The 23316-nt window shown below is 31.0% G+C and overlaps 1 protein-coding gene across 1 annotated transcript in view; it reads left to right on the top strand.

Moving 5' to 3' along the window:
* LOC106457708 (unconventional myosin-Ic-like) overlaps positions 1-23316 on the top strand; it is a 110121-nt gene that overhangs the window by 36869 nt on the left and 49936 nt on the right. The window contains exons 5-14 of the mRNA XM_022383720.1: positions 8662-8860; positions 10748-10828; positions 11601-11780; positions 13610-13708; positions 14248-14358; positions 15158-15229; positions 16509-16628; positions 17249-17319; positions 20757-20862; positions 22701-22781. Of these exons, the coding sequence (XP_022239428.1) occupies positions 8662-8860; positions 10748-10828; positions 11601-11780; positions 13610-13708; positions 14248-14358; positions 15158-15229; positions 16509-16628; positions 17249-17319; positions 20757-20862; positions 22701-22781 (1120 nt within the window). The remainder of the gene's footprint in view (positions 1-8661; positions 8861-10747; positions 10829-11600; positions 11781-13609; positions 13709-14247; positions 14359-15157; positions 15230-16508; positions 16629-17248; positions 17320-20756; positions 20863-22700; positions 22782-23316) is intronic.

Raw genomic sequence — 23316 nt, 5'->3', positions numbered from 1 at the left:
AAAAAGAAAAAATTCTACTATACTGGAAAGAAGGCACTGAACGCTCCGTCCCGTTCTCCCATTCTACCCACAGCAGACATGTTTATGGAAGGGAAACTGAACGCTCCGCCCCGCTGTTCCATTCTACCCACAGCAGACATGTTCAACTAGGAGAAGCATAGCAAGAGAAGTAATATTAAAAACGTACAGCGACTTTGCAAATAGATTCATCAATGCAATTGTTTTTATTTTGCAGCCCTAGAGGCAATTTCTTGCTCTACCTATGTGATATTTCCGGCTCTGAGCATTGCTAAGAAATCTAATGATTTTAATCATCTCACTCTTAACTGGCCTAATTCGAGTTTCTAACCGTAAGAACATATAATAACATTTCAGGTAAGTAGTCCGCTGTAAACAAACAATCTGAAGTCAACACTGTTCCGACCGTTAAAACATTTAAAATATATAGAAAGAAGGATGAACGTACAGAACTTTCTAAAGGTCCACAGACTGTTATAACAAGTTAGTAGTGTAGTATAGGGAAATGAACAACAAGTTGTTCTCGTGTAGTGGAAAATTATGTTGCAGTTGCTTGTTGGCGTGTTTGATCTTGTGGATCAAATCGTGGTATATTATAAGACTGGCCATAAATCTGAAACTTTGATTTAAGAAGCAATTGATTTCGCTTCGTATCGTGACTTGTTCCATTGATTTTCGTGAAGGGCGTTGACTTTGTAATGGAGACCAAAAATTTGTAGACTTCTCCCAGCTAGTATCGGAGTGTACGAACAACATCACCCCATCGAGTTTCACTTAGTAGTTTCACAATTAACTGGAAGACGTCTTGTAGCAACTCCCCACGAGCATGTGTCAGAATATCAGGACAGTCTTGCTTGTAAAGATTATAACAGATATACACATGATTTATGTACGATTAACTAGTATATTTCTCCCCTCCCCTTTTTTTTCTGCGCTGTCTTCTATTAGTAAGTTGAGTATGTATGACGATAAACACGTGTTAAATGCCTTTTTTTAATGTTTTAGTTGTCGAGAAACATTGTTAATAATTCATACATATCTAACCAAAAAATGAAAGTGAGACCAAGTATGATTAACGTGTTCGCCCCCTCCCCCTTCCGTATTAGTAACGAGAATATTGTTGTTTATATTATAGAAGTAGGAAAGTTAAAACCCATATATGACATCTGTGGGGTAAATACAGGTTGCCGCATAACAAACCGCATACATTTTTGAGTTGTTTTATATTTGACCTCATAAAATCCTTAAAAAGGTATAAATCAAACAATGATAAAACTTTTCAGGGCAAATTGGGTCAAGGTGTAACCCTACTAAGTTCCAAGTCAATCCGCCAAGAAATGAAGGTACTGCGATCGATTGAAAAGAATGGAAGAAGAAACAATAGAAAAACAGTATGTCTCCCTGCAGAGGCAAATATTATAATACATCATAAGTACAGTAGTACTTGCACATCTGGCCCACTCCTACTGTAATACAAATTAAAATATCAAACACACTGCAAACAGCGTGTAAACAAAACTTTATAAGCAATTTACACACAATGTTGAATAGTAAGCAAACCAACTGCAGAGTAAGAAGCCACCAAACCACTTGAGAAAGTCGGTAGAGTAAAAACAAAATTTTCACAAAACCACAAATTTGTCAATCTGACTAACTGACTAACGTTGTTTGAAAGGCATAGCTCCCTCTGTGCCTTAACTTTATGCAAATCTAAATGCACCTGAGCGCTACCTTGGTATTTTTCTTAGTTTTACTTATAACCTTTGTAATAACAATAACCGTTTTGCAACACTACTAACGAGTTAATAATACACTATTGTAGTAGCCATATTCTATTATTACAACCACACTGTGTGATTTGTCCAAGTGACGACCCGCTCTCATATCACGTGGGAGTGCACGATTACCTATACGTAAGCGCTACGTGATCAGCTAGATAAAGAAAAAACGTGGACTAGGTAGAATCTCTAGATTTATGTTCTAACTAAAATCTTATGTTGATAACCTTGAAAAGTCTTTGTTCCAGCAAAGAGAGCATTAGTGCAAGAATATAGATAAGATTAGAAACAGTAATACTGAATATGGAAACAAGCGAAAAAATAAAGAAACAATGTTGGAATGGAAGGGATATCATATCAACACTTGGCGTTTATGACATAGTGCAACCTCAAAGTGGGTGGTTCCCCTCATATCAACACTTGGTGTTTTTGACATAGTGCAACCTCAAAGTGGGTGGTTCCCCTCATATCAACACTTGGTGTTTTTGACATAGTGCAGCTTCAAAGTGGGTGGTTCCCCTCATTCCTACTTCGCGTCTTACTGTGAACTTTGATCCAATTATAGACTTGAATTGAGTTTTATCAGTAGCTAATCCTTTCTAAATACTCAACAAATTTCAAAAATTCAACAGTTTGATACTATTCTTTTGCCCTACTCCTTAACAGTTAGATAGCTATGATGTTTCCCATATGTAAAATATGACTATTGGAGCTTCCTCACTTCCGACATCAGACATACACACACACCCCTTATGATGTCATGCGATTCTTTAGGGTCACGTAATTTGATTATATACATGTATCTCTACTTAGTTGCTGCACCAAAGTTTGAACAATTACCAAGATACAAAAAGCACACGAAGTAGCAAGGGCGGAACGATTATCACACCTATTTTGAGGTTGCACCGTGTCAAAAACCACCAAGTATTGTAATGTTATCCGCCCGTTCCTATCTTGTTTCCTTACTTTTTGGTGCTCCAATTCCTACTTCCTAATTGTTTTTATTTTAAAATGTTTTACAAAGTACAATAGGACACTCCAAAAGATATGCTTAGTTAATGAAGACACATTACTTCATGCTCTACTGTTTTAACGACATTTTCCCTAGAAAGCCATTTTTAGGCTTAATATTCATTTATAACTATGGTCTTGGTGTGCTTTCGTAATTAGCGTACCAGTACTGTTAGTCCAAGAGTTCAGAACATGGTGGCTTGCGACCCATTGCTGTTAAAACACGCTCCGCGCTTTGAGGCCGTGGGTTCGTTAGAGAGTGATGGTCAAATCTCACTATTCGGTAAGAGTAACCCAAATGTTGGCGGTGGGTGCTAATGACTAACTTTCGTCCCTGTAATCATTATGAACGGCTATGTATAGATAGCTCTTTTATAGCTTTGTGCAAAATTCTAAAACAACAATTTGGTATTTATTTTTTTATTCCTTGCCTTATATAATCATAAAGAGCCGTAGTTTATGAAATTTAAAACATATTTAATTAATGTATTAGTCGGCGGTTATGTGCTGGAGCGAACGGAAAGAATAATTAACATATATTGTCTACATTATTTGTAGTATAGTAGGTTTCAATGTTACAATTTATTCTATATATTTTTCTGCCTGATATTTGTTTAGTATGAATTAATTGCATTGGATATAATTATTTATAATGTACAGTTTCCTTATTTGTTGTATTAAGCGCAAATAACTTAATCATAGGTTGATACTGATAGTGAGAGAAGCTAACTGTATATTATACGTCAATTAGTATATTCTTAGATATTGTAAGTATATGTGTGTATGGTTTTTTAACTGCACTTTTTCCCTTTCCAGTTGAATGGCGTTGTGGTAGGATTTTCGCATTCAATAACAATTGCTGCTCGACCTATCTTGACAAAAAAAAATGTTACGAATCTTGAACCTGCAGTTTTAAACAGTACTTTGAACTGTAGATATTAAGATGATAAGTTGTCTCGTCATATAATAATTGATAATGAAACAACATATTAATCCCTCGTACCTGCTTATATAACAGTAACAGTTTCTCATTCATGTGAAGATAACTCGTCCTTGTCGTATAAAACGTTTTCGTCTAGATATAAAAATGTTACAACGTAATAAATTCATGGTTGCATAACTAATAATGTAACCAGTCATTTTAACTGCAGATCCAACAATAACACTGACCACTAATCAATATGTTACTTCTAATTTATTTTCAGAATGTCAACATAACTATTTATTTTGTCACTTCCAGCTTACGCCATTGACAGAATTAATCAGTCTGTTATCTTACATTTATCTGAACGAAGTTAACAGAGTTAACGATCCTGTTACCACACACTTAGCTGTACGCTGTTAATAGAATTAATCAGTCTGTTATCTCACGTTTATATGTATACTAATAACAAAACAGAACAGTATATTACTTCACTTTTAGTTTCACCAGTATTTGAATTCTATGAACAAAATAAGACCACTTAGTCTCAAGCTGTTAACAGTATTTAACAATATATCTTTCACGCTGTTTACGGAATATGTAATTGTATTTTTCTTCTACCGTATCATATTATGGGGATTTTTTTTGTAATTCTTTATTCGAGTAAAAGACACCTCACGGTTTACTTAACATATAATACCTGGAAATTAAGAAAAATGTGTTTCTCATTCATTACAATGATGTATTTAAATTTAATATTAAAAAATCATTGTTCGGAATATATACAAAATTAATATACCAAAAAGAAAGTTGGATTTTTTTTTATTATTTGAGGTAACAACAAAATTCAAAACAAAATATCTTCTGAAGGCTTGTAAGTTTTATTTAAATCAATTATTATTTTTATTACATTTTTATCATTGTTATTTATGAATGTGTTTATTTCAGGTTTAAGAACTGACCCTGTTTTTGAGTAAAATAACAACTCCTAAAAAGTTCATTCTGTTTAATTTCTTCGGACTTTTGTCTTTGGGGCTTTTTGAAATAAAAAATCTACCATAACAAACCAACGGATCTTCAGGAACTAAAACTTCGTATCCGTGATGCTGTCTTATCCATCCTTACAGCTATGTTGGAAAATATATTCTCAGAATTGGATTTGTTTGTTTGTTTGAATTTATGCATAATGGGCTACCTGTGCTCTGCCCACCGCGGGTATCAAAACCAGGTTTCTAGCGTTGTAAGTCCGCAGACATATCGCTGTGTCACTGGGGGCTTCAGAATTTGAACACAAAATTAGATTGATTAAAGCTAATGATGGAAGACGTATAAAAGTTCATTAATTAAATTAAGTTAAACTTACAAGCCTTCAGAAGATATCACTAAGCACGATAGTGCTCAGTATGTAGGGATAGACCGAGAAAAATGGCCGTCGCATTCAATCTATGATGCTTGCGACTACTAAAGTTAAGTTATAGCCTTATTTGAGCACCTAATTGCCAATTATCAAGTGTTTCACAGCTTGTATAACAGTAATATTATTCTGTTCTTCTACTACATGTATTTTTGCGGGGAAATAATAAAAAGGAAAACTATTACTTAGCATTGAGCTCAGTTTGTAAGCATATATTATTTCCTTGTTTCACAATTAACCGTTTCATTTTTGGTTGCTAGATGGCAGCACAAATTGTTCTTATGTAACGACCGTTTGTGACATCATTCCACAAACATATCTGCTAAAACATTTTCCGTAAAATAAATGAATAAAGAATAATCTAAATTGATATTCAAAGTACCAAAAAGACCAAGTACTTATGCAACTGACAGATCTGTGTACGTGTTTTTGATGTCTAAGTTCAAAAACACTAGTTTCTTAGTTATCAAAACAATACATTATATAGCTGTCTGCTTTTCTTCAATTTTCAGTGGTGCCGAGCCTGGCAGCTGTGTGTGTATGTATGATATCACATTTCATGGCCTGGGATCTGTATGATGTCCTCCCTATTTATCCTATCATGTGATGGAGTAGATTGTGTGCACATGCAGTGAATTGGGGTGAAGTTGGAAGGCTTGGGTTCTGTCAATATCCCCTTAACGTCGTTCTAGCGGTCCAGGATACTTGTACCGTCCTGGAGGAACCATTCCAACTTCACTGGTCCCCAATGTAATCCAAAATTAGAGAAACTGATATGATATTAACAATATTTATTACCATTGAATTATAAAAATAAAACAAATGTTCACTTATCAGCCTACTTCGGTGAAATTATTTTTTTAAAGAGGAGAAAGAAGTAAGTAAGTAAAAAATATATCAAAAATTAAGTATGATGTAGGGATGGCAATGCCAAAAAGTACAGAAACAAGGTAGGGATGAATACACAAAAACCATAAAAAATCCCTTCATAAGTAGAGTCAATCTTACAAGCTTATGGTTATTAGCTACTGTATACCACAATTCAGTTTAAATGCTTTTATTCAAACCTTAATTCGTGCAACTGACAGAAATTCAACATTTAGTTGTAGACAAAAGTTATTCTTGGAAAGACCTGTCTACTTATGTGGTGATTTTTATATGGTTTTATCAACTTATCCCTACCTTGTTCATGTACCTTATGGCATTGCTATCTGTAGATCCTACTTAATTTTGCAAATTTTTTATTGCTTGTCTTGTTTTGAATTATGTTATCTCAAATAATAAAAAAGTTATTCAACTTTATTTTTGGAATATGCATTTTGGGACACCCTATAGATATATCACATGTGTCTAACGTTGTTAAACGTAGGGTGGGGCATGTGTAAGGAAAAATTGGCAAGCAGACAAGGCAAGGAAATGTTTTGCTAAAAAATACTCAAAGTGTGGTGGCAGAAGCTACCTCTACCCCCCTGGTTAGGCGTTTATGGTATTTGTATGTTCGTGTATATATATATATATTGAGAGAGAAATAAACAATCGCAATGCGTTTTTTTTTATAAGTCATTATATATTAACCAAGTAAATGGCAGTACGTTAACAAAAACAGGAATTAATTTCATTGTTTAAATGGTGCAAAATAGCTAGTTTGAACAAATTATTTTATGCTAACAAAAAATGCACTTACGCGGTATCTCTTAACGTTGTCACGTGACTAAAGATAAATGCTGTTTTTTTTAAACATTTATTTGCATTGATAAAAGAAATTACATATCTTAAATAACGTTTATCACGATATGTATGCATTTAAAACGAATTCTTATGTACACAAGTATCTTTAAAACACCTAAATTACTGATGAAATCGTGTTGAGTTGAAAAACTATGGTTAGAAAACGCGTCCGTATTCATAAGTTGTGTTTACTTTTTAGGGCTCAAGATTACAAGTACAATCTGATTAATGTCGAACTTCTAAGGCCGACCTTTAGGCGTCTTTTGCTCTAACGTGACAACAGCGTTCTAGTAAGTTCTCAGTATCAGATACCGGATGTAGTGTAGTGTTTGCAAAGCGTGTGTTTTCTTGGGAAAGCAACGTTGAAAGTACTGCCGCTGACCTGTTTTGCGAATACCTGGAACTTTCTTGCCTTTGCTTCTTTACTGTAGAACACTAATGTCTGCGTAAGGTAATTTCACTCTAAAAGCTGTTGTTTGCTGGAGGCCATTAAACTAGCGTCTGCTTTATACTTTCACATCAAAACTGTTGTTTGCCGAAAGTTATTTGTATCAGCCTGAGTGCAGTGTATGCATTCTAATTATGTATATATAATCCAGACGTCTCATTGTTCAGAAAGTGTTTTTTAACCAATGAAGGTGAATAGTCAATTGCAATCTTACAGCTACAATCTATCTATGAACACAATACACTGAATAGAATGTTATTTAGTCGTACTGTAATAGTGTAACTAAAGATAACTGTTAAAATGTTGATTCTGTATCCTACGTTACCCAACTTTGTGAAAATGTTAGGATTAGAGGACACCACACACTTTCCAATGATTGAATTTCAATGTATTGACACTACTTATCAAGCCTATTGAGCATATTTTGAAACTGACTGGTAAAGTCATTGAAACTGTAGCAATGATATACTAAATTTCTCCGTGGACCTAATTTTTATATAACTGTACAAATACAGCAGGTTTTCTTTTAAGTTTGGTTCTCCAGGGGTGTTCGGGAATTGGCAATTCCCATTTACCCCGCTCACGTAAATATGAGTGTTGCGTAGTGGGGTAAGAAATAACTAGTGAATCTGAATTAGCCGTGGAGACAAGCCCATGAATCGAGGGGATAGCGACAACGAAACACAAACAGCCAACAGAACAGGGTAGTGGGAATCAGTAAATCCTCTTGCTGTATAATTTGATATGGGGAGTCAAATGTCTTAAAAAAACATCTTGAACTTTTAATTCTAAATGAATTTTAATCTAGATTAATTATTTTATTGTATTTTAATCTGGCTCATTTGTTATAAATTTATCTTCAGATTATTCATTGCTCAAATATAAACAACAGAAAGCTTTTCCCCTATTGACAAGCCCTTCTGTTCTAAAGTTCTTGAAATCATGTATAAATAAATACTCAAGGATCCCAGCCACCTGTAGCTTAGAAAAAGTTGTCAATCACCAAAGTTCTTGGTCTTCACAGCTGAACTATAGCATTCCTGATGGAAACTTAGGCTGGGAATCCTTGGAAAATATAATCAAAATAAGTAGTTTGTTTTAAACTAGTACCTCTTATTTGTGATCCATAAGACCTGGCAATAGATAATGGAAATCACCCCAAACTTGTAATCTATTGCATTACATTCATATACTGTTTTTCTGAGATACAGTTTGATACTTTTATTAGAATAACAGCAGATCATACCTAAGAAATATCAATTTAACACAGATCTTGGGGAATTTTATTTTAACTCTCTATTTTCCAGCTAACACTCAGTGTTTCTTATTCATTTTTCTTTAGGTTTGCAATTGCTGATACAGCCTACAGACTTATGCGAGAGGAATGTTGTGACCAATGTATCCTGATATCTGGAGAAAGTGGAGCGGGAAAAACAGAAGCTTCAAAAAAAATTCTCCATTACCTAGCTGCTGCTAGCTATCATGCTAAGCAGGTGGAACACGTTAAAGACAAACTTTTAAAATCAAATCCTGTCTTAGAGGTAGTGTGGGATTTAGTCATTTATTGAAGTAAGATTGCTTCCTGAATCACTACAGAGTAATTAGGAAAGCCTTAAAATCTTAAGAGTTTTGACCACTCTTTGTCAGCCAGACTTTTACTTCTCAGTGTAGTATTAGACTTTAAAAATTTATAATTTAGATTTTAATTTAGTATAAAATTGCCAACACATAATATATTACTAAATTATTTTTTCATAACAAGTTCGTAGTTATTATTAAACAAAATTATCAATCACATGGTGTGAGGGTAAACCCTGTGGCAATGCTCTTAATTTTATGGCTAGCATTCTAAGTTCGAATCCATACAATACCATGTTAGTGCATTATAAGAGTGGCAGTGAATGGTGGGATGCTTTGACTGGCTGCTGTCTCTGTGGTCAATAATTCAAAATTAGGTATGGCCTTTTTAGCTTTTCCATAAATGTAAATCAATCACGTGAAAGTTATAGACTATTTTATAACAAAGTTAATATTTTGAGATTGAAATGCCCCTCTCAAATTGTAATATGCATAATTGCCCTCATGATGGCTCAGCAGTAAGTCTGAGGACTTCTGATACTAAAAATAGGGTTTACATACCTGCAGTAAACAGAGCACAATAGCCCATTATGTAGCTTTGTGCTTAACATCAAATAAACAAACAACATACATAAGTATATGATTATGCAGTAATTGAATTTTTAACAGAAAATGAAACATCTAAGATAATTTATCAAAGGTTTGGTTTTATTTGTTAAGTAATTTTCTAGTAGTATAAGCACTTAAATCTCATTATTTGAAAACACAGCAAACATAATAACTATATACTTCAGAATTTAAATCAATTTTTTCAAATTGTAAATTTTTATGAGGTATACAGAATTGGGTGGGCTATGTCTTTTTTTCTGTGACTCTTACTATAAAAATGATCCATTATTTGTGTGTGTGTATGTATGTGTATGTTAGCTTCCATCACCCAGAAATGGCTGACTCAATTACTGTAATTTTTGGTATGGTAACTGAAAACTGCCTGATGGTGTACAAGGACTACCTTATTATTGGATTTGTGCCCAAGAAAGGATATAAAAAAAAGACTTTGAATTAGGCACATTTCCATTTTTTATATACTTTATTTTGCTTCCATTTCCCAAAGTTGACTGGCTCATCACTATAATTTTTAATATGGTAACTAGAAACTGTCTGACAGTTTACATGAACTATTTTGTTTTAAGATTTTTATCTAAAAAGAGAGAGATATAAAATACTCTGAAATTGGGCTTTTTTTATAAACTTTTGGCTCTGAACTTAGATACAAATGAGTTAATTATCACCTTCCACAAAGTAATATAGGCAATTAGAAGGGGAAAGTTGTCATTTATACAATTTTTGATTCCTTAATGGGTACCATCAGCAAGCTGTTATAATGATTCACAGTTTTGTCTTTAATTTTCAAGTGATACTTTGTTAAGAAATTTAATTTTACCATTGTTATATCATTCAGATAAAAACTTTTTTTTATTTGTAATTCTGACCAACAGGATTTGTGAGCATTTTGAAAGTAAAAGTAACTAGGGTAGGCATAAGATATTTTACTTTATGGTTCTTGTTCTGCTCGTGACTTTTGAAATATTTTCCCAACATTATCCAAATCTGTGATCTGACTTATATTTCAGTCATCCCCTGAAGTAATCAGATTCAAAAATGCAATTTAAGTTTTTCTTACATGGAGAATAAAATTATGCTAATGAAATAAAAGTATGAATTATTGCTACCATTGCAGATAGTTGTAATGATATAGGATATTTAATATGTTATTGATTATATTGTTCTCTAAAAAATTTAAAGGCTTTTGTAACTTTGTTTATTATAACTATTTTTTCTTATTGTAGGCTTTTGGCAATGCAAAAACCAACCGTAATGATAATTCCAGCAGGTTTGGCAAGTACATGGATATTGAATTCAGCTTCTTGGTAAGAATGAAGAAAATAAAAAATCATCTTTAGTAAGTTTAGAATTACCTTAAATAAGTCAGTTATTCTCTTCTGTAAAAAAATATATTTATTTTCTTCTGGTTTTTTTATAATGAATTGAATGTTTTAAAATTATTTTAATGTTTTTTTACTTTCTCAGTTGCTAACAATGCCTTGTTAAAATGTAATTTTTTGCAGCCAATTCTCAAATTTATATTTAATCAGATAACTTGTGGCTAGAATAATTTACACATTTATTTTTTAACAAATATATTGTTCCTAAAAAAAGCCTTATAGTTTACCCCACCCATCTCTTAGGGATACTAGTTGACCCACTTGCCTTCTTTCAGGGACATTAGCACTGTTTTAGTTTACCTATCTACCTTCTTTCAGGGACATCATTAATACTATGTCAGTTTACCCTCTTACCTTCTTTTAGGGAAACTAGTACTACATTAATTTATTTCTGTCAGTGAGACTAGTGCAGTTAATGTACTCTCATTAGTGCACTAGTGCCATTAAGTATATACCCTTGTAAGTTGTTGTAATACCACATACATTTATGCATCATTGACACTACTATCATGTTAGTTTATGTTTATCTATTAATGACAATAATACTACCTACTTTTGTATTGGTGATATTTTAACACCACAATGAATTAGCTTAACCTTTAGTTATAGTAGTATTACCACTTTATTAATGTATAAATTTGTATGAAGTTATAATACTGTGATATATATAACTGCTGGATAATTTCTACACCATAAGGGAGCACCACTTGGTGGTCACATCTTGAATTACCTACTGGAAAAATCACGTGTAGTTCATCAAAATCCTGGTGAGAGGAACTTTCATATATTTTACCAATTAGTGATGGGAGCAGATGATGAGTTGCTACAGAAGCTCTTCCTTCGTCGAGAACCTGAGTTGTATTACTACATGAACCAGGTACAAAATAGGTCTTGTTTATACTATTATAAAAGAAAAATTTACACCTAAGGAACTGTTTTTTAAACTAGATTTGCTATGGTACTTAACCAATGTACATAATGTTTCTTATGATTAGTTTATAAGCTGTATGAAAATCAGTGTGTTCTTCCATTGTGACAAATAATTCCAACTGACACTAATGCTTAAATAATCATGTAAGGGAGGTTGAGGATAGATCTGTTGGTGAGAACAATATCTGTTTAAATGATTGTGACAAAGTAGATCCTAGATATAACAAACTGATATTAAGTGGTAAATGTAAATCCTAAATATCATTATTGAAGTACTCATTGAAATTAGAAATTTCAAATAATATTTAATGTTACATCTAATTAACTTGAGCCATTACTTTCTACTCCTAAGTAATTTTTAAATAGTATTACTAATATTAACTTCTGAGCAAACCTATACATAGATCAGAACTAAAAGTCAACCCAGTAATCGGTATAGCTAATTAAAAATACCATTCTTAGATTCTTACTTATAATGATTAAAGTGTGTTTCATGAGTTTTATACCCTAGCTGTTAAGTGATGTTTTCATCAGTAATCCCAATAAAGTTAGATATATTAAGCATTCTAGCCAATACCTTTCATGAAAGTAACATTAAAGAAAGAATAGAATATAACAAACAGAACATGTAAACACTAGTTTATATTATAGATTTCATGTTTCTTTAAGAACTTGATATCAGTATACAGTAAACTTAATGTAATCCTCTCTAACAATGTTTTGTGACAAATGAAATCCCATAAAATGGCTCTGAAAGTGTAACTTTAAAGTAGCTTGACATCTGAGATAAATTATTACAATACATGTTACTGTTTATATGTAGAGTTGGGTGGCAGGATGTTACAGATAATACAGAAAAATCTGATCTTTATGAAAGTGAAAATAGTAGATAACAAGTTAAGCGAGTAATAGAATTGTATGATAAATAGTATGAATATTGATTCTGTAATTTAAATTACAAGTTAAATGTAATAATATCTACATATATATATTAAACATACTATGAGGACAGTCTAACACAACAAATCAGACTTTAACCCCTGTCACTTCACAACACATGTCCCAATGCTGCAAAATCACACTCTGCACTTTAGTGCTGAACATGCATTATAAGAGTGATTATCATATTTTGCCATTCAGTTAGAAAAGAGTTAGTGATGGGTACTGTTGACTAGCTGCCTTTTCTCTAGTCTATCAGCTCAAAAATTAGAACAGATATTTGCAGATAGTTAAAGTTACTTTCACTAGATATTCCTTATAATTGTTGAAGCAAGTATCAAGTATGATAAGCTGATGATAAGTGACTCTTTAGGGTGATACTATTCGTTTTGTTATTGTTTTCTTCATAGAGGTGAAAGACTTTGGTGTTATTGTTGATGTATCATAAGCATTTTTGTACTTATGATGACCATGATGTAAAAGATTTTGCTAAGTGCTTTACACTGACAATTTTCTTGAGACACAGATCTGTCCAGAATCGTTAATCGTTTCCTAAAAATAGAGGAATGTATCCATCTTTCTAAGAGTAGAATAATTAATCCATTGAGTAAAACACAAAAGATATTAAACTTAACACAATCAGTTGAACTGAAGTATTTTGTGTCTTGAATAGCTATAAAAGCAAAACATCAGTAATTGTATATTTTCTGGAATATTTTGTTTTTAATATTGTTTTTTTTTATTTTGTTTCAATCTGATGCACAGTTTTCTTTAGTCAGCTTGTATGATGTGTAAAGAAACTGAATAAACAACCTGTGTACTATTATTGCTATTTAGGGAGGCAGTACTAGAGTGAATGGAATAGATGATGCAGCACAGTTCCAAGTGGTAAAAAGTGCCTTAACAGTCATTGATTTCACAGAAGAGGAAGAAGAAGTAAGTTACAGGTGGATAAAGTTGACTTGTAGCTTGTATTTGATTATATATATATATATAGTCAAAAATAACTGATTAAAGTTATATAAATCAAAGTAGAATTTAGACACAGATCTCAAGTTTTCCGTAAAAATTAATTTGTAGCAATAATTTTCCAGAATTTGATTCTTATTTATGTACACTGTAATGCCTTACGAAAAGGTATGAAGCTGCAAAGGGTATTTCAAGACAGTTTCCATAGTAAATACACATTATTTTTTTCATTCTTGCACCACTCCCTTTAAGCTCTAAGTTAAAGAATTTGCTTTAATATTAAAGTATTTTACAGAGGATATACAGGTGTCAGAAAAGTAATATACATTTGTTAAACTCATGGCTTTGAAGTTTGGAGTAGTCAAATTCATTTTAACTTTTCTAATTTAAAAAAAATGTCTCTCTTATTCAATGATTTTATAAAATATGTATTAAACATTATATTGGCACTATGTTTATCAGTAGAATTTGTTATAACTTATAATTTTAATGATTTTTTTTTGTAGGCTTTATTTACAACTGTTGCATCTGTTTTGCACCTTGGTAATGTGGGTTTTACTGAAAATAATGGTCAAGCCATAATAGCACAAGAAAAATCGGTATCTTCTGTATGCAAGGTTGGTTTCTTTATACAGAAAAACATCACATTTCAGAAAAATAGTTAATTGTTATTTGCGTAACTCAATGATTAAGTGAAATGCTAGGGTTTTTCATCATGTTAAAGAATGTAACATGGATGTGGCCTAGTAGTTGTGTGCTAGACTGTGAAGCTGAGGGTTCATGATTCATGTCCCACTGCTGCAAACTCACACACTGCACATTGGTACTGAGTATGCATAATAAGAGTGTTGATCGTATCCTGCCATTTGATTAGATCAGAGTTAGAGGTGGGTCCTGTTGATTAGCTGCCTTCCCTCTAGTCCTTCAGCTGAAAATTAAGGATGAATATTGCAGGTTGCTCTTGTGTAGTTTTCCACGAAAGTTCTAAAAGAACAAAACAAGTAAAGATACATTTGTTGCAAGCTTTCAGTTATTTAACAGTATCATTTATTGAAGACTTTAATATATGACATCTGAAAGCTTACAATAAACAAAAACTTTAGTGTGGTAAGGAATCCAAGTATTTGGATTTACACATTGTTGAAATATATAATTATAGTTATAATTTTAGATGCCTTTCAGTTTTACTTATGAATGTATTTAATAATTTTTAAAATTTAAACTAAATTATAATGAAGTTTTATTTAATTATAGATTGGAAAAATTACACATTATGTTTACATCAAACTGCATGTTGATGAGACCCCATCAAAATACTTATTTTAATGTGTGTGATTTTTGTAATGAACTGTAGTGTTTACTTTATGACTGTGTTATAAAAGATACATATTTGTCTGGATTTTTTATTTTTATTAGCTTTTAGGATGTCCAGAAGACATGTTGAAAGATGCACTTACTCATCGCACTATTGAAGCTCGTGGAGACTCTGTAAGAATCTCTTTATTTAGTGATTATCATAATATAGTTACTATATCCTTATAAATATATATATATATTTTACACAAAACTATCATAACAGCTAACACGTGGTACTATTAATGCTCAATGTATTGTTTTACTTAAAAATGCAAACTTTAACCATACAAATAACTATTGTATACATTTTGAACAACTGTGTAATTTATTTACACTACCTTTCTACATATAACAATCGATGAACCCAAAGAAGATGGACTTCTATATTGTAATAGCATATTGTTGTTATTTTTAAATTGTTTGTCTTTTTTCCCATTGTTAAAGTGAAAATTATTTTTTTTATAAATACTAGATTCTATTCTTCGACATATGGTTCAGTGTCTGTTTATACAAGTTTATTTAATAAGTTTTAATTTTAGAAATTGTATCCCTTTTTCTGTACTATTGATATGATTAAGTAGATTTTGTTTCACTAAATAAAAATATGTGAAATATGCACATAATTTTCCAAGCTATTCGATCATGCAAATTAAATGTAAATGTTTTTTTTTAATTTTGCAGACATTTCATTATTTTCGAGATTTTATAATAAAATTAATAAGAATAATCATTCATTTTTATTTACAAAAACTGTGCTTTAATGATTTTTCATAAAATAAAACAATTCAAGGAGTGTAACATATACAAAACATAGATAAATTAATGTGTATAATCATAAGTTCCTCCACCACAACATGTTCTGATTAACTAAAGTGTTGTTAAAAAAATTATTACATTTTAACAAGTCAGTTTTAAACACCCCAACCATCATTGTACATATATATATATATATATATATATGTTTACAACTTTTATATTGAGTATCAGTTCTGTATAGGTAGTTCAGTGCACCTCCTGTTTGTAAGTTCTATTATTAATTGAAAGATTTATTATCAGATCATTTTTCAAAGAAGATGGGGCTATAATGGCTGCAATAAGATTCTTACAAAAAAAACTGTAAATTGTTAAAAAGATATGCCATTATTGCATCTTTATTATTACCATTTATTTTTTAAATTGTTATAATAGATTTGGAGGGGCTAAGTCCCTGTAAGTACTCATTAAATGGTTCTCTAATTAACAATTTTGAAACCTTCATTGTTTCATAGCTCAACAGAATTAAGACAATTCCTTATAATATTCAGTTGTGCAGATTTGTGCACTTGTTTTGTAAATGGAAATCTTGTTACAAGGTTCATTCATGAATTTAATTTTTGAAAAAAAGCAGGCTTCTTATAAATACCATCTCTAGGTTGTGAGTCCACTGAACCGGGACCAGGCTATTTATGCCAGAGATGCTCTCTCTAAAGCTGTGTATGAGAGACAGTTTAAATGGTTAGTCAAGAAACTAAATGATTCACTAGAGAATAAGGTGAGTTATTTCCATGTTAATGATTATTCTGACATATTATAACTAGAATATTTAACAGTAGTCTCTGTAATTCACCTTAGTAATGCTTATTTTTACTTTTTTTTTATTATTATTACCTGAAGTTATGTACATTTCACTGTTATGAACTTGCACTAGGATGTAAAGCATATGTTATGAAATAATTAATTTTTGGCTTTTTTCTAATAAGTTGTTTTATTTTTGTCTTAGCCATGCTTTATCTTCTTCAGAATATCTCATTGTTTCTGACTAAGTTTTGTTTATTGTAGTAAAAAGCCAGAAAAGCAACTTTTAAATAATTGTGATGCCATATTTAATTTGAAGTGTTATAACATTTGCACTGTATAATTAAGTATTTGATAAGTAGGATTAATGAAATTTCTTTTCATCAATAAACTTTCAATGAGGTTTTAACTTAATAAAATAAAATTTTCAAAGAAAACCATACTTCAGAAGTGATGATACAATGATTTCTAATTTATAAATGAGGAAATTGATAAGATGAACTTGATAATGTTATGAAAATACTACATTACTTATGTAAAAGTATTATATTATTCATTTGGCCAGAAAATTTAAGAATTATACAATTTAATTTGCAGGATGAGTCCGGGAGGAAAACCTTAATGGGATTACTAGATATATATGGATTCGAAATTTTTAAAAACAATAGGTAAGATGTAATTAAAATTTTTATCTTCTATACTTAAATTATTATTCTTAAAGTGAAAGTTGACTTTTTTTTCTATTTATAACATTTTCATGTTTAAAAAAATAATAATTTGTCTTCTATCAGTTTATAAATAATACTGTGTTAACTCTCTCAACACAGGCTCGGTCAATTTGATTGACCATGTGACATCTTTGTACTCGTTTAAAGTCTTTATAGATTTAATACTTCTAACATCCAATATAGTGTGTATATCTTCACAAAATTTGGCAGTCTTTCAGTTAATATTATAAGTCTTTCACATACAAAAAAAAACATATTTCGTAGTGAAGTATTTTTGATAAACTAAAATAAAGATTTGTCCATGAATATATTGAATATTTACTAGTCCACATGCAAAGTGACTTTCATTTTAAGATTAAAAATACTTTTCATCATCACAGAAATCTGAAATTTCCTTTGTTTGTTTTCAGTAAAACTTTATATTTTATCTGTTATTTTCTCTACCCTATATCTAAATTGGAATTGTCAATTTGACCAACCTCGTAACCACCAAAACAATAATCAAACTAAATCTAAGTTACCTTTTTTCTCTATCTAAATTACTTCGAATTGTAACATGAAACTTCATTCATTTATCCTAAGTAGCTTTAGGCTTGTAACAGTATATATCTGTTTATAATTAAATTTTATTGTTTTATTGCCCTTTGAACCGTGTCTAACTACTATCTGTGCCATTATAACTTGTAGAACACTCGGGGAACATGCAGCTCAAGTTATGCTATTGAATTACATTACTCACGAGTTACTACAAACTTCTCACATGCGTGCCTCATGAAATATTTTTTATTATATATATATTATTATTATTTATTTTACCTAATCTAATCTTAACTTACCTAAAAGATCCCTATTTTTAACTCTAGTTACTTTTATAATAATAAATAAAGAATAAACATGAAAAACAAGAAATAAATTACTCACCCAATCTTCTTTTTTTCTTGCTGTCAATTGTAGATGAAACTTAACCCTAGTTTTTTGTACTAATGGTAGTTATGCACTAAATGATTTTTATTTAATTAAATAATGCACCAAAGAACATAGACTAATAACATGCAAAAAGGAGAAAATTTCCCCTAAATTTCAAAAGTTTTCTGGCTTTCTAACTATGCAACAAGAGTCATTACAAATTCATCCAAGCTAGCCGTTAACTTTCCCATAGGAATGGAGCTTGAACTAACTGAGTGAAATTAACACTTATTTGTTCAGAACACAATGTTATACAATACTTCATTTGATAGATATAAACCTTGAATTTCTATAAGATATAGATAATATATAATTAATCACAAGAGAGAACTATTAACAAAGTCTGAAAGAGAGGATGTGACAGGTAGATATGGGAGGAGGGGTGTGATTTTCTATTTGATAGCTCTGTAACCAAACAAAATTGAAGGCTATAAAAATTGTGGTTTGTCTGAGCGATTACGATATTATAGGGAGCAATTTACATTTAATTTCATACATTTTGAAGGTGTGGTGAATAAAATAGAGAAGTTGCCTAGGGAAAAGATATTACATGCATAACACTAGGGGAAGTTCAAGATTTTTCAAAATAATTCCTTATAGAATTAAGAATTTAAAACTTGTATACCATTAAAATATGGATTATTAAATAAGCATTTATGCCATATTAATTGGTATAACACAAGCAAAAAGAAGTTTAATAAAATTTTGAATGTAAGACACTAAAACCTTGTGTCATGTGCAGTAAAGGATGCCAAGTTCTTTAAATCTTGAGAAAGTTTTAAAGAACTTAATTACATTTAGAGAAACTATATCTTCTTGTAAAAACCAAAGGAGAATTTTTGCACATCATCAAATTTTGACTAAAGCAATTTTCACATGTACTTGCAGTTCCTTTTTAACAGTTTGTAGAAATATGGTACCAGTGTCAGAATTTAAAATATAATCCTTTCACCAATTGTCAAAATAAAAGGGTTTTACTTCTACTTCTTAATAGCATAAATATATTGTTACGTCTCTGGTCGTTTGTTAATTTTCCTGAGAAATCCTTTTCAAAGAACTTCAGCGATACAAGTCCTCTCTTAAATAAAAATAGTTTATTCTTTCTCAATACAACTTTGCAATACACTTAATTTCCACATTTAAACACGCGCTATAATTCTCCACGAACGATTCACGCACTTACTTACTGTCGCACTTGACTCAATTGTCCATTTCTGTCTGTCTGCAATCCTATAACGATTCATTGTCTGGCACACTTATATACAAGAATATCGCACATCTAGCAAACACTCGAGCATTCACGAACTTTCGAGACTATCACGATGTGTTACTAGCATCACGTGACTTCCGCTGTCGTAAAAATATACTGTGTTGTTGTTGGGCTTAGGATTCTTCTACAATAGGTGTCTGTAACTTGTTAGCAATAAATTCAATGATAAATGAACAGCACACACTTCACTTGTTTTTAAAATAATATATATATTTGGAACAAGTTAAACGTATGTACAACAAATTGTTTGCACTATAGAGATTATAAGCATATCATAAACACTATATATATATATATATATATATTGTTCTCTTGTTCTTTTCAAAATTCCACTTAAGCCTATTCAGTTGCTTTAGAATTTCAGTTGACAAGCTGAACTATCTTCTCTATTACTATTGCACTAGTATTTTGTGTGTGATTCACTTACAATTGTAGTACGAGATGCCGTAATCGTTCGGTCTTCTTTATTCTAAATATTCTCTGTTCCTTTTGTCAAAGTGCACTCAGATTGATTCAGTTACTTTAGAACCATACTTTAACAGAATAAATTATTATTCTTATCTCCTTTTCTACTGTTAGTCTTACACTATTAAATGTTAGGCCTATGTTAATCGTTAGGTCCATCACTTCTACATTAGTTAACTTCACACTGAACTTTTCTTGCCTATAACTTTACTCTCTTCTCCTATGGTTTGTATGCTGTTTCTGATCAACTCATACTATTTATTTGTGTATCACTTAGTCGTCTGCCCGCCTTCTAGAAATCTCTGTATTGTCCACATCAGTATATTGCACGTGACAATCGATAATCTCAATGACTTATCCTACAATTGTCTGCTTTTTACTCTTATTATAACAATAACTAAACAGTAATAAAATATTCACTCACAAAAATTAATTAATAAATAATATCTAAACTAAGCAGTCTTTTATATCATGACAACCAGTGTTTTAGTTTTCTTTCCTTTAGTAATTTAAATCTTTCAAAAAACAATGAAATCAGAAGTAAGAAATTATTTTACTGATATAATGTTATTTAATGTTAAGCAAAAAACGTGTTTGATAGAGTTATAATTACAGATTTATTTAGATTAATGAGATTAATTAAATGATAACATGTTTTTGTTGTTGTTTTTTTCAGTTTTGAACAATTTTGTATCAATTATTGCAATGAGAAACTTCAACAACTTTTCATCCAGTTAACCCTAAAATCTGAACAAGAAGAATACAAGAGAGAGGGGATTGAGGTAAAAAAAATCAAATTACTAGTTCATAAAACTTACCAACATTACTAACTTTATATGTAACAGTTCAAACTTGCATAGAACTGTTGCATAGAAAAGTTTTGAAAAATGTAATACATTTGACAGAGCAGGCTTTAAACTTGAACAACTATTATGATTGCCATAAATCAACTGCAATTTGGATATTACTGTGATGGTGTTTCAAACATGTGTAGGTAAGTAATTTGTGTATGTGTGTGTGTGTATACTTCAGGAAGAAAAATATGTTTATATTTCTTTTTTCTTCCTATTTTTAGAGTTACTGTCAATCAAGGATTTCAAGAATGATAGACAAATGTTATGTTCTGTAGATTGATCTGATCAGTAATTATGTTTATTTATTTATTTTACATAGTTATAGTTATGTATTAGATACTTTTTATAGTATGTGTATATCTAGTTGCATCAGTACACTTCTCTGAAGTTTTTAAAACTTATCTTACATATATATATCACTAAGCATAATATTGAGTTATAGCCTTATTTGAGCACTTAATTGTCATTATCAGTGTTTCACAGCTTGTATAACAGTAATATTATTTTGTTATTCTACCACACATATTGTTGTGTGGAAATAATAAAAAGGAAAACTACTACTTAGGAGTGAGTTCAGTTTATAAGCATGTATTATTTCCATGTTTCATGTCTGGACACTAGATGGCAGCATAAATTGTTATATAGAAACCGTTTGTGACTTTTCATTCCACAAATGTGATATCTGCCAAAACAATTTCAGTAAAAAGAAAGAAAAAATAATCTAAATTAATAATCAAGGTAGCAAGGAGATCTAGTAATTATGCAACTGATATATCTGTGTACATGTTATTGATGTCTGAGTTTAAAAACACTATTTTTCTTCAAATTATTAGTGGGGCAAAGCCTGGCAGCTGTATATGTATGTGTGGTATCATACTTCATGGTCTGGGATCTATATGATATCCTACCTGTTAATCGACATGACCCTAGCATGTGGTGGAGTCGATTGTATGCACATGCAGTGAGTTGGGTGAAGTTGGAAGGTTTTGGGTTCTGTAAATATCCCCTTAATGTCAGTCCAGCACTCCAGGGTACTTGTACTATCCTGGAGGAACCATTACAACTTCAATGGCCCCCAGTGTAATCCAAAATTAGAGAAACTGACAAAATTGATACATTAAACAAATGTTCACTTATCAGCCTTCTTCAATGAAATTGCTTAAAAGAGAGAGCGAAGGAAGTAATAAAAACATTTTGCAAAAATTAAGTATAATGTGTGGATAACATTGCCAAAAAGTACAGAAACAAGGTAGGGAGGAATAAACAAAACCAGACAAAAAATCTCTACATTAGTAAGGGTCAATCTTACAAGCTTATGGTTATTAGCTACTGTAAGACTGTATTGCACGATAACTTTTATTCTAACTTGAATTCATGCAACCGACAGGTTTTCAACATTTAGTTGTAGATAAAAAAATTATCAATGGAAAGATTTGGCTACTCATGTAGTGATCTTTGTATGGTTTTGTTTATTCATCCCTACCTTGTTTCTGTACTTTTTGGCATTGTCATTCCTACATCATATTTAATTTTTGCAAAATGTTTTTTATTACTTGTATATATTTAAGCTTTTTTAATGTCTTTTTATCTTCATTGTTTAGCTAGTTTTAGTCATTTTCATAACATCTAACTATTTTAAGTTATTCATTTGTTTAGTACAGTTACAAGTTACACAAAAATTCAAGAAAATTACTTACTTGTTCTTCCATTATAGATAGAATACATTGTTGTCACACTTGTAAAACATCAATTGTTTTCAATTTCAGTGGGAAACAATAGAGTATTTCAACAACAAGATCATTTGTGACTTAATAGAAGAGCAGCATAAAGGTGTTATTTCTGTTCTGGTAAGTTTAGAAGAGTATAAGTGTTCTCTTGATCTGGTGAATCACCTTTATTCTACTCTGTTATCTGTTATATTACTTTAGAGGAATAACATAAACATTTTGTCTCTGTTATTGTCACTTCAGAAGAGCAGCATTAAGGTTTTACATCTGTTCAACTGAGCTCACATTCTTGATGTAGTAACTATATGAAACATAACTTCTTGTTAAGTGTGTTTCTTTTTTATTAACATCAATAAAAAAGTTATATTTTTAATTATGTTAAGTATTCATACAGGAAACATAATAGAAAACATATCATATATTTCTTTGACGTACCTGATGATGACAAAACCTTGTACATTTGCTGTTATGTTAAACTTATATTAAATTTAATAATTAGACTTTGGAGTCTTACAACTTAAATTTACAGTTACACTGTGTAACAATATGACTTTCAGTTTCAACTATTTCTGAGATAGGTGAAACCGAAACTGTGAAAGTCAAATTGTTAATATAATGCTTGGAGACGGCTTGAATGGGTAATGAAGAAAAACTT

This window comes from Limulus polyphemus, unplaced genomic scaffold (assembly GCF_000517525.1).
Source record: "Limulus polyphemus unplaced genomic scaffold, Limulus_polyphemus-2.1.2 Scaffold364, whole genome shotgun sequence".
Classification (NCBI taxonomy): Eukaryota; Metazoa; Arthropoda; class Merostomata; order Xiphosura; family Limulidae; genus Limulus; species Limulus polyphemus.
The sequence above is the reverse complement of the archived record's forward strand: the minus strand, read 5'-3'. Positions and strand labels throughout refer to the sequence as shown.